Source organism: Hippopotamus amphibius, chromosome 11 (assembly GCF_030028045.1).
Source record: "Hippopotamus amphibius kiboko isolate mHipAmp2 chromosome 11, mHipAmp2.hap2, whole genome shotgun sequence".
Lineage (NCBI taxonomy): Eukaryota > Metazoa > Chordata > Mammalia > Artiodactyla > Hippopotamidae > Hippopotamus > Hippopotamus amphibius.
The window spans coordinates 74,119,168-74,134,347 of record NC_080196.1 but is presented as its reverse complement, the minus strand read 5'-3'; the positions used below and the strand labels follow the sequence as shown (position 1 = coordinate 74,134,347).

At 44.5% G+C, this 15,180-nt stretch overlaps 1 protein-coding gene across 2 annotated transcripts in view; it reads right to left on the bottom strand.

Annotated features, from left to right (window-relative positions):
- Positions 1–15,180, bottom strand: part of NPC1 (NPC intracellular cholesterol transporter 1) — a 46,720-nt gene that overhangs the window by 13,020 nt on the left and 18,520 nt on the right. For both annotated transcript variants that reach the window (XM_057698111.1, XM_057698110.1), the window contains exons 5-11: positions 12,465–12,632; positions 11,672–11,921; positions 9,695–9,768; positions 8,767–9,137; positions 7,342–7,568; positions 4,752–4,852; positions 1,747–1,849 (exon numbers count right to left, since the gene is read on the bottom strand). In XM_057698111.1, coding sequence (XP_057554094.1) covers positions 1,747–1,849; positions 4,752–4,852; positions 7,342–7,568; positions 8,767–9,137; positions 9,695–9,768; positions 11,672–11,921; positions 12,465–12,632 — 1,294 coding nt within the window. The remainder of the gene's footprint in view (positions 1–1,746; positions 1,850–4,751; positions 4,853–7,341; positions 7,569–8,766; positions 9,138–9,694; positions 9,769–11,671; positions 11,922–12,464; positions 12,633–15,180) is intronic.

Below are 15,180 nucleotides of genomic sequence, written 5' to 3'. Positions count from 1 at the left end.
AAGAATAATCTTTTCAACAAATGGTCTGGGGCAATTGGATAGCCATATGCAAATGAATGCAGTTGGACCCTTACCTCACACCATATACAAAAATTAACTCAATAGATCAAAGAGCTAAATGTAAGAGCTAAAACTATAAAACTCTCAGAAGAACACGTAGGTGTAAATTTCCAGGTCCTTAGGTTAGGCAATGGTTTCTTAGCTATGACATCAAAAGGATGAGTAACAAAAGAGAAGACAGGTAAATTGGGCTTTATCGAAATTAAAAACTTTTGTGTTTCAGAGGACGCCATCAAGAATGCAAAAACACAGACCAGAGAATGGGAGAAAATATCTGGAAATCATACATCTGATAAGGGACTTGTAGAATATATAACAATTCTTATAATTCAGTAATAAAAATACAAATGACTAAGTCAAAAAATGGACAAAGGATATGAATAAACATTTCTCCAAGAAAGTTATATAAGTGGCCAATTGGTACATGAAAAGATGCTCAAATTCATTAGTCATCAGGGAAATGCAAATTAAAACTGCAATAAGATACCACTTCATACCCACTAGGAGAGCTAGAATCAAAAAGTCAGATAATAACAAGTGTTGGCGAGGTGGGGAGAATTTGAAACCTCCATCCACTGCTGGTGGGAATGTAAAATGGTGCAGTCATTTTGGAAAAAAGTCTGGAGGTTCCTCAGAGTTACCATACGACCCAGCAATTCTACACCTAGGTATATACCACCCAAGAGAAATGAAAACCTGTGTTCACACAAAAACTTGTATATGAATATTTACAGCATCATTCACAATAGCCAAAAGGCAGAAACAACTCAAATGTTCATCAACTGACAAATAGATAAACAAAACGTGGTCTATCTATAGGGTGGGATATTTTCAGCCATAAAAAGAAAGAAGTACTGACACATGCTACAACTTGGACGAACCTTGAAAACATTATCCTAAATGAAAGAAGCCAGACAGAAAAGCCCTTATACATGACTCCATTCATATAAAAGTATGGAATAGGAAAATCTATGGTGACAGAAAGTAGATTGGTGGTTTTGTAGGGCCGGTGTTAGGAGGGTGACTGCTAAAGGAGATGGGATTTCTTTCTGTGGTCAAGAAAATGTTCTAAAATTGACCATGGTGATGTTTGCACGTATCTGTGAATATACTGAAAGGTACTGAACTGTACACTTTAAATGGGTGAACTGTATGGTATACGAATTACATCCCAACAAAGCTGTTCAGAGTCCCCGTCCTCCTTGGTCCCCTCTTCCCATTCTCTAGAGGTTACATCACAGCCAACTGGTTCCCAGGTCATTTTTTTGATATCTTTTCTAGGCATGGGTGCATGCATAGCATATACTTGCCTAAACATACTGACTGCAGTTTTTATTTATTACATATTGAACCATTTATTTACCTCACTATCTTTAATGACAAAATAACATTCTACTGTACTTCTCCTTACTAATATATACTCAGCTTGCTCCCAGGTTTTGCTGTTAGAAAGTAATGCAAGGAACATTTCTGCATAGATACTTTTGCATTCTTTTTGCAGGGATATATATTTAGGTAACTTTATTTACAGTTTTTTTTCCATAGTATCACTAGTATCAAGTGAAAAAAATGGCATAACTTAGATCTAACGTTGGTTAATTTAGTTGAATGCAGTGTAAATGGCTTCTTCTAGTGTCCATTTTCCCACAAAAAGAACAGCTTGTTTAGACCCTGTGAGCGACTCACTCTTTTTCCCAGGCCTGGGCCCTCTGGAGCTTCTCTGTATCATTATAGTAATTATTGACAGGAAAGGTAATCACAAGGGCTGTCGCGTTATTGTAGTTTTGATCTAGAAAGGAAAAAGGTGACATCAAAAAGCAGATTAAAAGCATGCAGACAACTAGATCAATACAAGGGGAAAATCACAAGCCAGCTAGGTGCCTGGTTTCTCTTGGGGCTGAAGCCTATACACTTTGAGCTAGAGGAACAAAACAGGAGGTCGCTGACTTGGTGCCTGGGTAGCTCAGCTAGTGAAGAAAAAGAACTCTCGAGTGGAGGCAGGCACAGTTGTCATTCGTAACATCATCACTACACAGCACATGTATGGTGACAATTTCAGAGTGAAAAGGTGTTCAGGGAAGGCCTCCCTCGTCCCTCAGTCCTCGTCTGTGTCTCAGTTCTCCTCCCCACACCATGACGGCTGTGACTCCTTCCAGCCACAGTCTGCGTGCAAAAGCACAGTCCTCCCCTTCCCTTCTTGTTTACACAAATAGTAACACACTCTTCTGCAAATGCTGCTTTCAAATTCATACCCTGAGAATGCTCCATTTTAGTACACAGAAAGCCTTGTTCTTTTTTCTGCTGTATATTTTCTAGTATGATCTGAACAATGATGGATATCTTTGCAAACTTTTTTGCTATTATACACAGAATTACTACAAAGCATAATCTGGTATTTCCAATATGTAAAATATGTATTTGTAGAATCAATTCTTACAAGTACAATCATTGAATCAAAAAATATGTGCATTTTTTATTCTTCTAGGTTCTCCCAAATTGGCCTCCAAAGAGGCCATTTTTCATTTCTTTCTTCAACAAAATATTTACTGAGACCTACTTTGTGCCAGGAATTATTTTAGGGACTACGGATACATCAGCGAGCAAAGGAGATAAAAATCTCGGCCTTCCTGGAGCTTATATTCTAGTAACCATTTATACTTTCAGCAATAATGTGGTTTCCCCACATTTCATCCACACAAGGTTTTATCAAACACTTAGATCTTTGCTAATTTGTTACGTACAAGATTGAAGGGAAAGGCATTTCACTAATATGGAGTGAGGTTCAGCATTTTCCCCATATAATTAAAAGCCATTTATGGACTTCCTAGGTGGCACAGTGGTTAGGAATCTGCCTGCCAATGCATGGGATACGCGTTCGAGCCCTGGGCCGGGAAGATTCCACATGCCTTGGAGCAACTAAACCCCTGTGCCACAGCTATTGAGCCTGAGCTCTAGAGCCCATGAGCCACAACTATTGAGCCCGTGTGACGCAACTACCAAAGCCCGTGCACCTAGTGCCTGGGCTCTGCAACAAGAGAAGCCACTGTAATGAGGAGCCTGCACACCACAGTGAAGAGTAGCCCCACTTGCCACAACTAGAGAAAGCCCGCATGCAGCAATGAAGACCCAACACAGCCAATAAAAAAAAAAAAAAAAAAAAAAAAGCCATTTGTATTTCCTCTTATGTTAACACTCACATGGCTCTGTAAGCTTTTCTTTTGGGTGGCTGACCTTTTCTTTTTTCCCCAAGAGCTCTCCATGTATTAATGAAATGCTGTCCATTATGTATACTAACTTTTTTTCCCTCCAGTTTGCTTTTTGTCTGTTTGTTTTTAATTAATTAATTTATTTATTGGCTGCACTGGGTCTTCTAGTTGCAGTGAGTAGGGGCTACTCTTCATTGCAGTGCACGGGCTTCTCAGTTGTTGTGAGCAGACTTTCTCTAGTTGCAGTGAGCAGGGGCTACTCTTCGTTGCGGTGCGTGGGCTTGTCAGTGTGGTGGCTTCTCTTGTTGCAGAGCATGGGCTCTAGCTGTTTGGGCTTCAGTAGTTGCAGTGCACCAGCTCAGTAGTTGTGGCGCACGGGCTTAGTTGCTCCACAGCATGTGGGATCTTCCTGGACCAGGGACCAAACCCATGTCCCCTGCATTGGCAGGTGGATTCTTAACCACTGTGCCACCAGGGAAGTCTTGTTTGTTTTTTTTAAACTTCATGTTTGTTTTCTACAGAGGAATTTTAAATTCTCACACAGTCAAATTCATCCGTTTCCTTTTGTGGCTTCTGCATTGTGTGCCCTGCTTAGAAATGCCTTCTCCATTTAAACATTGTTTTAAAAAATTTATCCTGCATTTTCTTCTACTACTCTGTTTCCCTTCTTATATTGCAATCTTTGATCCATCTGAATTTACTTTAGTGGAAGGAATAAGGTAGAGAACAAATTGAATTTTGATGGCTGTGGCTAGCCACCTGGCGACACCATTTTCTCCCCCACCGATTAGAAACAGCATTGTGTTATATAAGGCAGAATAAAATTTAAATATGGTTCACAACTTCTTCCTTCCCACTGGATGAGAAGAACATCTGGCCTCTTCATTAGGCTGGAGAAAAACCTGCTGAGCTGCCTGTAATTAGGCTTCAGATGCCAAAGCTGGCACATGAGTCATTCCCCCACCATACCTAGTATAATCTGCTCCAAGGTGCTACAGGAACCAGCAGAGAGCTAACCAACTGCCTCTCCCACTATAAAAGTGTTTGAATTCTTAATCAACTGGTTTAGAAGGAAAAAAAATCTATCCACTTTGTTTCTTTTCCCCCATATCTCACATATTATCTCTCCCCCATTACAAATGTTCTTAACCCGAGGTCCACGGACTCCCTAGGGGCTCTCTTGATGAGTTTCAAGGGTTCCATTATGAACCCTCAAACCTGGATGCCCACAAAGGTATTATTCTGTGAAAATGTCCTCAGCTGTCGACAGCTTTCCCAAGAGTAACCTAAAAATGGCTAACACCACTTCCTTCAAATGCACAATAAAACTCAAAGCCAAAGGAGATATTATATTTGGGACCCAATATATTGGGTAATGAGTAAGAGTGCTCAATTGACAAAATCTTTGTAATCACCACTTGACTGTTAATGACAGAACCAAGACTACTTCATCTAGTAGGAAAAGTAAAAGCTTCTCTCACTTACCATCATAGCCTCCTAACACAAGCCACGGGAACACTGGTCCACCAAATGTCCCCAGGCAAGGATCGTGGAGCAAACTGGTGTCATTTAGGGAGGCAGGAGCCCTGCCAAGAATTCAGAAAACACCTCCCAATTAGAACAACCTTAAGACATGAGGGAGACCTAAATGTGTATGCAACAGTCATGGGGCTGATTAAGAATATGGGCCTGCGGTTGTTCCTTGGGTGAATAACACAGTTCAGTACTTGCTTTTGGGAGTTCAGAATCACTCAGTGAGACGCAGGCAAATACAGTGTGATGTGGTTGATGTCGCCTGGTGCATGGAGGACGCCACTAAAACGTGGGGAAAACTGTCACCGTAAAGAGGAGAGCTGTAGGGAACCAGGTCTCTAAGGATGAGGGGGCATTCACCTGAGAGGGAGGGCTTCCACGCACCACAAAGGCAGGAAAAGAAAGAGCGTGAGGAAAGGTACAGGAAAGGAGAGACTGGACGGCAGCCTGAGGGACCACAGGAAGCCCTGGGTCTAGAGCGTGGGGTACCCATGAAGGGGGGCCTCCCAGAAAGGGGGTGCAACTAGGAAGGGTGAGGGAAGCAGTGGAAAAAAGGGTTACCATGCCAAGCAGTTCGGATTTTTATCCTGTGGGCACTGGAGAACAATTAGATTTGGGGGAAAGGGAGGTTATGATCTGTCTGACGAACATAAGTTGGGTGGCAAAGCAGAAGGTCTGGAAATGGGAAAGAGAGAAGCAGGGAGACGAGGCAGGGGACGCCAGCAGCGCAGGACAAACAGACGACCAGCGAGAGGGAACCAGCATCTCAGCACAGGAGTCAGCCAGACTCTGGGCACACAGGAAGGCCCTCGTATATAATCTGAACCACTGCCCTTCAGCGCCGAGGGACGGGCTCAGGCCCTGGAGGTTGGGTACACACAGGCTGCATGGCTGAAGCCAAAAGCTGAGTCCCGTCAACCCACACACGTGGGGCTCTGCTGTCACATCACCGGCTTGAGGGCTTATCCCGAGGTTAAAAACCACAAGAGTTACATGAGGAAGAGTCCAGGGATCCTGTATGTGGTAGGCGTTGATGTCATTATGTGATGCGTGGGTACAGGGGAAGCAGGTCGTCTGTGCTTGGTTCTGGGCTGGACGGGCTCCTGCGGGGGCCTGCCCGCCTCCAGGGAGAAAAGCCCCGGGAAAGGTGGATGCTGAGGAGGGAGCTGAGAGCTGGGGACACATAAGTGTGACCACAGACCACACACACAGACCCCTGCCGTGCAGGAGAGGAGGTGCTCACGGTGGTGTTTCCACACCTGCGTGAACCATGCTCCCCTCGGGTAAAACACCCATCTCTCGCGTCTACCCCGCCGCCAAAATTCTATTGCTTTTATTTTGTAAAACAACAGAAAGAAAATAACTTTTTCTTTAAATATTAAAGTTATGTAATACTAAACCTTTTTTTCCAGTTGCCCGTGGCTGCCCTGCACCACCTGTCCTTCGGAGAACGCTGCTTTGGGTGCACGGGCTACTTTTATTGTTTCATGGGCTCGTGTTTATAGAGGTGACCTCCTGAAGAGAGTAAACGCAGCCCAACCACCTAGAGTCAGTCATATTCCAGTAACAAAAACAGACAGAACCTAAGGTCACCAAACCAGGCCAGAAGCCAGAGGAGCTGGCTGTCAAGACGTGGTTAATTGAGCAACACGTTCAAAGGCGACAAGGAATAATTCCTCTGTTCCCGTAATGAAGAAACAGCCACGGGGGTTGTCCGACGGGCTGAACGACTGTGTCTGGCCCAGATGAGGCCAAGGGACAAGGCATCCAGGGACGGCAGAGACGTGAGCCGCTCCTCTCGCCAAGGGACACCTCACAGGTCACCAAGCACGGCTTTTTGGTGACTAATTCAAACCATACATGCACCCTGCCCAGCCAGACAAGCCTCCGATGGGAAGCAGCTACGGTGCCGTCCCATCTAAACTGCACTCCAATCTAGCCCCCACCCCTGGAGGGGACACTGCACGTTTTAAAAACTCAGTATCGTGAGATCAAAGAAAGACATATTAAAAGACAAGAAAAGGCACGGCAGGCTTCTATTTTTGCACTCTGAAGCCAGTCCAGAAACACATGGGGTGGTGTCGTCGATGCAAGTACGTGTTATCAATCCAGGCGGGAGTCAGGGGCTGAGTGGTACCTGCCGTTCCTCCACAACACCCCTGAACGCCCCACGCCGGGGCCGTTCGTACCTGCTGCCCGTCTACTTGGAACACTTTGCCCCCTGGACGCTCACAGCCTCCCTCCCCTCCCCTGCTATGAGCAGGCCTCTGCTGCACCAAGAGCAGCACCCCCCACCCCTCCCCGCACTCTCCGCCTTCACCCATACTTTCCCCACGGCACCCCCTCGGCCTGACACCTTCTCGACCTCGCATCAGGGTGAGTAGCTACTGTTCACCGTCTGTCTCCCTCCACTGGAGCGCAGGCTTCACCAGGAGGGTCCCGCTGTTTATCCTGCTGGGGCTCTAGTACCTACAGTGGCATGTGGCCACTGCAGGTGCTCAAATGTCAGTGGGATGAAGGAAGGACTGTCCCCGCCACTTACCGTACGCAGTACAGGAAGTGCGTGTGGTAGTCCGCGTACACAAAGAAGTCGTCCCCTACTTCGTGGTCCAGCACGGAGTGGCTGTTCTGGAAGTAATTTAACACGCTCAAGATGGTGCAGTTCTTGTTATACGGTGAGAGGGGGGCCAAGCAGATGTCCTGAAGTGTCACAGTCTCGTTGTTGTAAGATGCAGTAATGTTCTCGATGGCTGTTTGTAAGTCAAGGACCTGAAAGGTGATTTTTGTAATAAACAAACCTAGAAATACATCAGTTTTCCCTCAGATGCTGACTAACCACTGTTGCCCAGAGGGCTCAGAAGATAAAGAGTATTTGGGGAAAATCCTTCCTAAGACGGGGGAGAGGACGGAGATACACGACGGTAAAAAAATTTCTTTTTACCATATTTTTGCTAAGGACCAGAAAACTGGAATGAAGACCCCACTTAGACGCACCCAGAGAGATGGGGAGGGGACACCACAACAGGACAGATTCCAGCACAGGACACACGAACATCTCCCCTCCCACCCTTCTCCACAGTGACCCATGAGGCCACAGAGTGGAGCCTGGGGTCATCTGCCTGGGCTTCCTGACACTCCCTCCCCTCACCAACAAATACCACCTGGCTCCATACTGTGATTATTTATGTGTATTCTCGTATTTTCTAATAGAGAATACACTCCAGGAGGTAAACGACAACATTTGCACCTTTTGCAACAAGCTGGGAAAATGCAACCGTCATTGGGTGGAAAAAGATTCTGTTAAAGTCTTAGGAACATTTTGATGTTTTCTCAAGCTATCAGACTTTCTGTAGGGCAAGAGCAACATTTAAAGGAAAAACCATGTAACTGTCAAAAATAAGTGGGAGGCAGTTTATTTACAGACAAGTGTGATGAGGGAGAATGGGCAGGTTTAAAGGCCTCTGTAAGAGCACGAGATGGATCTCATTCCAAATGCACCTCCCACCAAATGCAGGTGGGGAGCCCACATTCAGGCAACGACAAGTTCATTCCTGCAGGTGGGATCAGCAGTGACCCAGCAGCTCCTTCCTAGGTCCCCAGGACACCATAAGAGGCTTTATCCCTTTGGGTCCTGGTGTATTACTTTTTAATTACCAAGGGAAAAAAATTCATAAGTTCCTAAGGTGAATTATAAATACATTCTGTTTCAATAGAGAAACACTCATCTCAATTTCAATAAGTCCAACTACTGTATGAAATAAATACAAAAGCGGCCTATAGTAAATTTTTCATTAAGTTCAACACCTATCACTTTTCTGAAAAGTAAGTGAAAAGCACCTTTACTTTTAACATTAAGGTTTACAAGATAAACCACCACCCTCAGCCCCAAATCCACATCAAGTAAACTGGTCAAAAGCTGGCAAAGTGCCAGGCCCCCCGGAACAGATTTCTGCAAAGAGCAGATTACCTGGTGCAAAATGTCTATGGCAAGCGGAGGCCCAAAGGGCACGTCGGCTCCAGCAGGGTACGGCTCGTACATGTGCGGTGGGGTGCGGGGGGCCCGGATGATGAGCTGCTCAGTGCGGAAGAAAGGCCCGAAGTGCATGTCGAAGTACTCCTTCTCCCGGCGCGCCTGGCTGCCAGGCGCGGACCAGAGGTCCACTGGGTTGGTCGTGACCTGGACAAACACCAGGCCCGAAGAACAGGCGGCGATGAAGGCCACAGAGAAGAACACGACGCAGCCAGGGTGTCGGACGCAGAACGAGCCCCACCTGGCGAAGAGCCGCTGCAGACGGGCCTCGAATGCAGCGCTCAGAGGGTCACAGCAAGACAGCCCCCCTGGAAGAGCAGGAGAGGAAGGGAGGGTGGAGGTTAAGAGCCTGAAAGTCAGGACAGGCACAGCATTAGCTACCGCTGCATGTGGCGGGACTCACGCCCGCAGAGGACACACCGGGACGTGCATGGGATGATCTGCTGCCCCCACCCAGCTACTGTCCGATCTGGAAGTGGCCCTGCTCACCTGCCCACACCTATCCCCACCCCTAGAGGAACGGTGCTCACGCACAAGCTTTGGAAAAGCAAAGTGCTCCAAGCACCTTGGCCGGAGCACGTCCCTCCAACCTTTCCTGCTACCCCTGCTCTCAGCCCACCACGCTGCCACCTCCACAGCTCTCATCCCAGGCCAGCATCATGCTACTGCTATTATTAACTATGTGGTTCCCATCTGTCACCCCGACCAGACTGTTAGTGCCACAAAGGCAAGGACCCTGTCTCCATCACAGCCATATCCTCGGCACGAGCTCAGGGCCTCTCCTGGAATAGGCGTTTGTTAAGGAAATGAACACTCTCGTGTCAACATGGTCCCGACCCTTTTATTTAAGTACAAATATGCCTACCTCTGTCACTGGCATTTATAGAGAAAGCAATATTGCCATCAATGGGGGTGTACTCAGAGACAAAATACCGTTTTCTGAAAAATAAAAGTATGTGAGTCGTGTTAGTGGATCTCAGCATAATCAGGCTGTTCTTCTGACATTCCCTCAACCCTGTTAAAAGCTTTTTCCTCACCCTGTTTGCTTCCTCCCTAATTGGTGCCTTCCTTTCCCTAAGTTCTCTTGCTCTAGGTCTCTGCTCACCAGTCTCAGGGGAAAATTTAAGAGGGTATTAAAAAAACAAATTAATAAAGGATAATTTCACCTTGTAGCCCTCATTTACATTTAAAAGTTTTAGGTCCTTTAAAAACACAGTAAACACTATATTGCAGGAGCAATGAGCACATCTACTGCCTAGATCTTGGTTTCTAAACACTATTCTCCAATGAAAGGAACCAGGACTCCTTGCAGAAGAGGGTGCTTCTAGGGCTGGGGCAGGGCAAATATGAGAACATCCTGTGATTCCAGAAAATAAGAACAAGCTTGAGAAAGGTGAGGGCATGCTTAAAAAAACAAAGGAGCCACCAGAAGGTGCTCCCAGTGGTCAAAATTGGGAAAATTTGAGCAACAAACTAAATGACAGTACTGAACAGAGACCACAGAATATTTTTTTTTAAAGTCCATGATGTAAACATAACTGAATAAATAAGTAAGTAGGAGAGAAGGGATAACTCTCTGTACAGAGTAAGTCCAGTTAGTAAATGGAGAGGGAACGAGGGAAATACAAAGTTGCCATTAGGCAAATAGCATAGGAATAAGTGCTGAAGACAAGATCCACCAGACAGATGCTAACATCAGTGGGTGACAGAGGAGAAACGAGGTATTAACATAGTCTCAACGTATCTCCCCTGAAGCATTTATCAACTCCAAAGGGAGAAACAGTAACTTCACAGTGGAGAAACCCAGCAGACACCTACTGAACCAAGTGATCTAGGTTAATCTCACCAGTGATGAGACATGTTGACATCATAAGCCCTTGATGTGAGGCACTGAGAAAGACACATCACTTCTGTGATACTGTCAAAAACACCTAACCTCAACCTAATCATGAGAAAATATCAGATAAAGCCAAATCGGGGCACATTCTACAAAATACTGACCAGCATTCATCAAAAGTGTCGAGGCCATAAAAGAAAAGGAAAGATGAGAAACTGTCACAGATTGGAGGAGACTAATAAAACAAAAAGTGAATGCAGAAAAAGGGTGTTAGAGGAAAAACTGGTGAAACCTGAAAAGAGACTATGGTTTAGCCAATGACAGTATACCAATGTTATTTTCATGGTTTTGATAAAATTATATACCATGAATGATGTGAGCTGTAACATTAGAGTAAGCCAGCAGAGGCTATAAATAAACTCCACTATTTTTGTACCCTTTTAGTAAGTCTATAATTATTTCAAAATAAAAAGTTTTAAAAAAATGTGTTGTCCTAAGTCAAGACGCAGATATCTAAAAGGACTACAGTATTGCATTCGAAAGGATCTGAATAAGATTCAGTTCAGAGGACTTTCTGTTAAAGAATGGGTGTTTGTTTTTTAAATTAATTAATTAATTGATTTGGCTGCTCCGGGTCTTAGTTGCGGCATGCAAACTCTTAGTTGCAGCAGGTGGGATCTAGTTCCCTGACCAGGGATCAAACCCAGGTCTGCTGCATTGGGAGCGTGGAGTCTTATCCACTGGATCACCAGGGAAGTCCCAAAGGATGGGTGCTTTAAATCACATGCCATTTTGAATAAATTAATGAAACTAACTTCAAATGTTTCAATGTCTAAATAGGCTTTGACTGTTGACTAGTTGCAGGACACAAGCAATTCATGGAATGGTACTAATGCAGGTATTTATTTCCTATTCTAATGAACGAAAGTCTACCAAGTGAACGCTAGAAGTGCCACTTAGGTAATTTTGCTCTTTTTGTTCCGGACGAGAAACAAAATGGATTACCTGTAGCACCACACAGCAAAGAACGCTCCAAAAAACACGAGCAGGAAGGCCATGTAGGTGCTCCACATGATGACGTACATGGCGTCCACACCCAGGATTCTCCAGGGCACAGGAGGGGGTGGGGGCTGGGGCTTGGGGCCACAGACCACCGAGCAGTCCTGGCAGCTGCATGGCCCCGTGACCTCGTCCACGGCCTCATCACAGCCCTTGGTGGCATTGTTCATGGGCTCCATCTCATGGACGGGAAGATCTGTGGGAAGGATCGTGCTGAGTGAGAGTCTCCATTAAAATACAAAAATACGACTACAAGGTTTGTATTAAGTTATATTTAAACCCAATAATAAAAACACTGAAAGAAGTAACACAATTGGAAGAAAAACAAGGACTAGAGGTTTCTGCGTGATTAAGTTATGTTTTGCTGCTTAGTCCCGTAAGATTTTAACTTAACCTCAATAACTCTGGACATAGGGTTTGTCACCGAGGTCCAAGTCCACCACATTCCACACTAAACCTTTAATCAATTCCTATCTCCACTGAGGAGCTAGTCTAATACTATAGCAGAGCTTCTGTAAAGGCCCCATTTTTTAAAAAACAGCTTATTCCTTCAATTATGTAGCAACACTTGAAGGCAATTCTTTCTCCTCCACTCATACTCTAGTTAACCTCTCTCATTGGCGGAAACTCTAGGACCTAGCGATCTGAATTCATCTTCCCACTGCAGGGTAAAGTTCCTAGGCTTTAAAAAAAAAATCATTAAGTACAATACACCAAACCTGCGGGTCCTCATCCCTACCTGAGAAGACGGGTGTGATGGTGAAAGGCGCCTGGCCGTTGTTCTTGTTGAACATGTACTCGATCCAGTTGGTGGCGTTGCAGGCTTCGGCCTCCCTCCCGCACAGCAGCCCCAGGGCTTTCTCATTGCTGGAGGGGGCCTCCACATCCCTGCAGGCGTTGTACATGGCTGACAGGGGAGTAAAGGAGAGACTGAAACCTGCGCTGCTTTAATCTACCCGGTGAGATCTTACAGAAGGCCTCTCACGTGTGACCTTGGAAACCCAGACACTCTGCAAGCAGAAGCCTCGGGCTGGGACTTGGAACAGTAAACACCAAGGGCAGGAATGGAGATCACCTCTGAAACCGCCCTGTCACCCTGCAAGTGACGTGCTAGGCCAGATTCCAAGCAACTTAAAAGTCAAAGACGGCAAAGGCTTACGTCATCCCAGTAAAATCCCCCGTGCGTGGAAGAGCATACTGAAGGCCGAGGAAGGAGAAGCTAAGAACCTCAGTGCCTCTTCAGCCAGTGAAGCTGATTCCAGGAAACTCTGCAGCTGAACAATGATGGTACTTCCCTGGTAAAAACTGGTTTCAGGACAGCGTTCACGTGTGAATGACCCTAATACCACTACTCTCTCTTTGGGTTTTATTTTAGCACACATAAAGACAACACACGAAATGTCAATGATTTTGCACATAAAGCAGCAGCAGCAATGGGTCCTCTATTAAAATTCAATTACCAGTCTCTGCTTGTTAGAAACTTCCCAGGACCTTCTTCCCCTCAACTTTAAGCAGATACCTATAAAGTCACCGTCTCATTCTTGAAAGACAGTTTAGTTAGAACGATAGTTTCTTTAGAACTGTGATAATTCCACTACCTTCAGGCCTCTATCATTGCTGGTTTGAAAATCTCCAATTGTCATTCTTTTGAAGTGATTTCTATTTTTCTCTACTTGCTTTTAAGATATTTGGCTTTGGAATGTTATACTTTTTATGAGCTATATTTAGGTATGGATTCCTTTTTAAAATAACTGTACTGAGACAATTCACATACCATACAATTCACCAATTTAAAGTTACAATTTAACGGCTTTTAGCATATTCATAGATATGTGCAATCATCACTACAGTCAATTTTAAAACACTTTCATCACCTTAAAAACAGAAACCCAGTACCTTTAACTAATGCTCCCTTTTCTCCCCATCCCTCAAGCCCTAAGCAACCATTAATCTACTTCTGTCCCTATACATTTGCCTATTTTGGACATTTCATATAAATGGAATCATATAATATATAGCCTTTTGTGACTGGCTTCTACCACTTAGCATTACGTTTTCAAGTCCATCCACGTGGCACCATGGGTCTGTATTTCATTCCTTTTTATAGTCAAATAATATTCCGTCGTATGGACGTACCACTTTTTGTTTATGTATCACTTAGTGGATATCTCGGTTGTTTCCACCTTTTGGCTATTATGAACGTATGTTTTCATTTCTCTTTTGAATGGAATTGCTGGGTCATATTGTAACTCCATGTTTAATTATTTCAGGAACTGCCAGACTGTTTTCCAAAGTGACTGCACCATTTTACATTCCCACTAGCAGTGTATGAAGGTTTTAATTTCTCCACATCCCCACCAACACTTGTTGTCTTTTTGATTCCAGCCACTGTAGTGGGTGTGAAGTCGTACCTCATTGTGGTTTTGATTTGCATTTCCCTGATGACTAATGACTTCAAGCATCTTTTCATGAGCTTATTGGCACTTGTATAATATCCTTGGAGAAATGTTTACTCAGCTCTTTGCCCATTTTTTAATTGTGTTATCTACTTGTTGAGTTGTTAGAGGTCTCTGTATATTCTAGATACAAGTCTTTATTAAATATATGATTTACAAATATTATTTCTGCCTCTTTCTGATGGTATTATTTGAAGCACAAGGTTTTTATTTTGATCAAGTCCAAGATATCTCTTTTCCCCCTTCTGTTTGTTCACGTTTTTGCTGTCACGTCTAAGAATCCACTGCCAAATCTGAGGTTATGAAGATTCATCCTGATGTTTTCTTTTTTTTTTTTTAATTTTTAATCCTGGTGTTTTAAGAGTTTTCTAGGGACTTCCTTGGTGCACAGTGGTGGTTAAGAATCCGCCTGCCAACGCAGGGCACACAGGTTTGAGCCCTGGGCTGGGAAGATCCCACATGCCACAGAGCAACTAAGCCCATGCGCCACAACTAGTGAGCCTGCGCTATAGAGCCCACAAGCCACAACTACTGAGACCTCGTGCTGCAACTAATGAAGCCCGCAGGCCTTAGAGCCTGTGCTCCACAACAAGAGAAGCCACTGCAATGAGAAGTCCATGCACTGCAACAAAGAGTGGCCCCTGCTTGCCACAACTAAAGAAAGCCCGTGAGCAGCAAATGAAGACCTACCAAGGCAGCCAAAAAAATTAAATTTTTAAAAAATTAAAAAAAAAAGTTTTCTAGTTTTAGCTCTTACATTTAAGTCTTTGATTTGTTTTAAGTTTTTAAATACAATTTTTAAAGGTTTCACTCCATTTACAGTTATTACAAAATATTGGCTATATTCCTCATGTTGTACAATACATCCTTGAGTCTATCTTACACCCAACAGTTTGTACCTCCCACTCCCCCACCCCTATGTATGCCCCCACCCCACCACTGGTAACCACTAGTTTGTTCTCTGTATCTGAGTCTGCTTCTTTTTTGTTATATTCACTA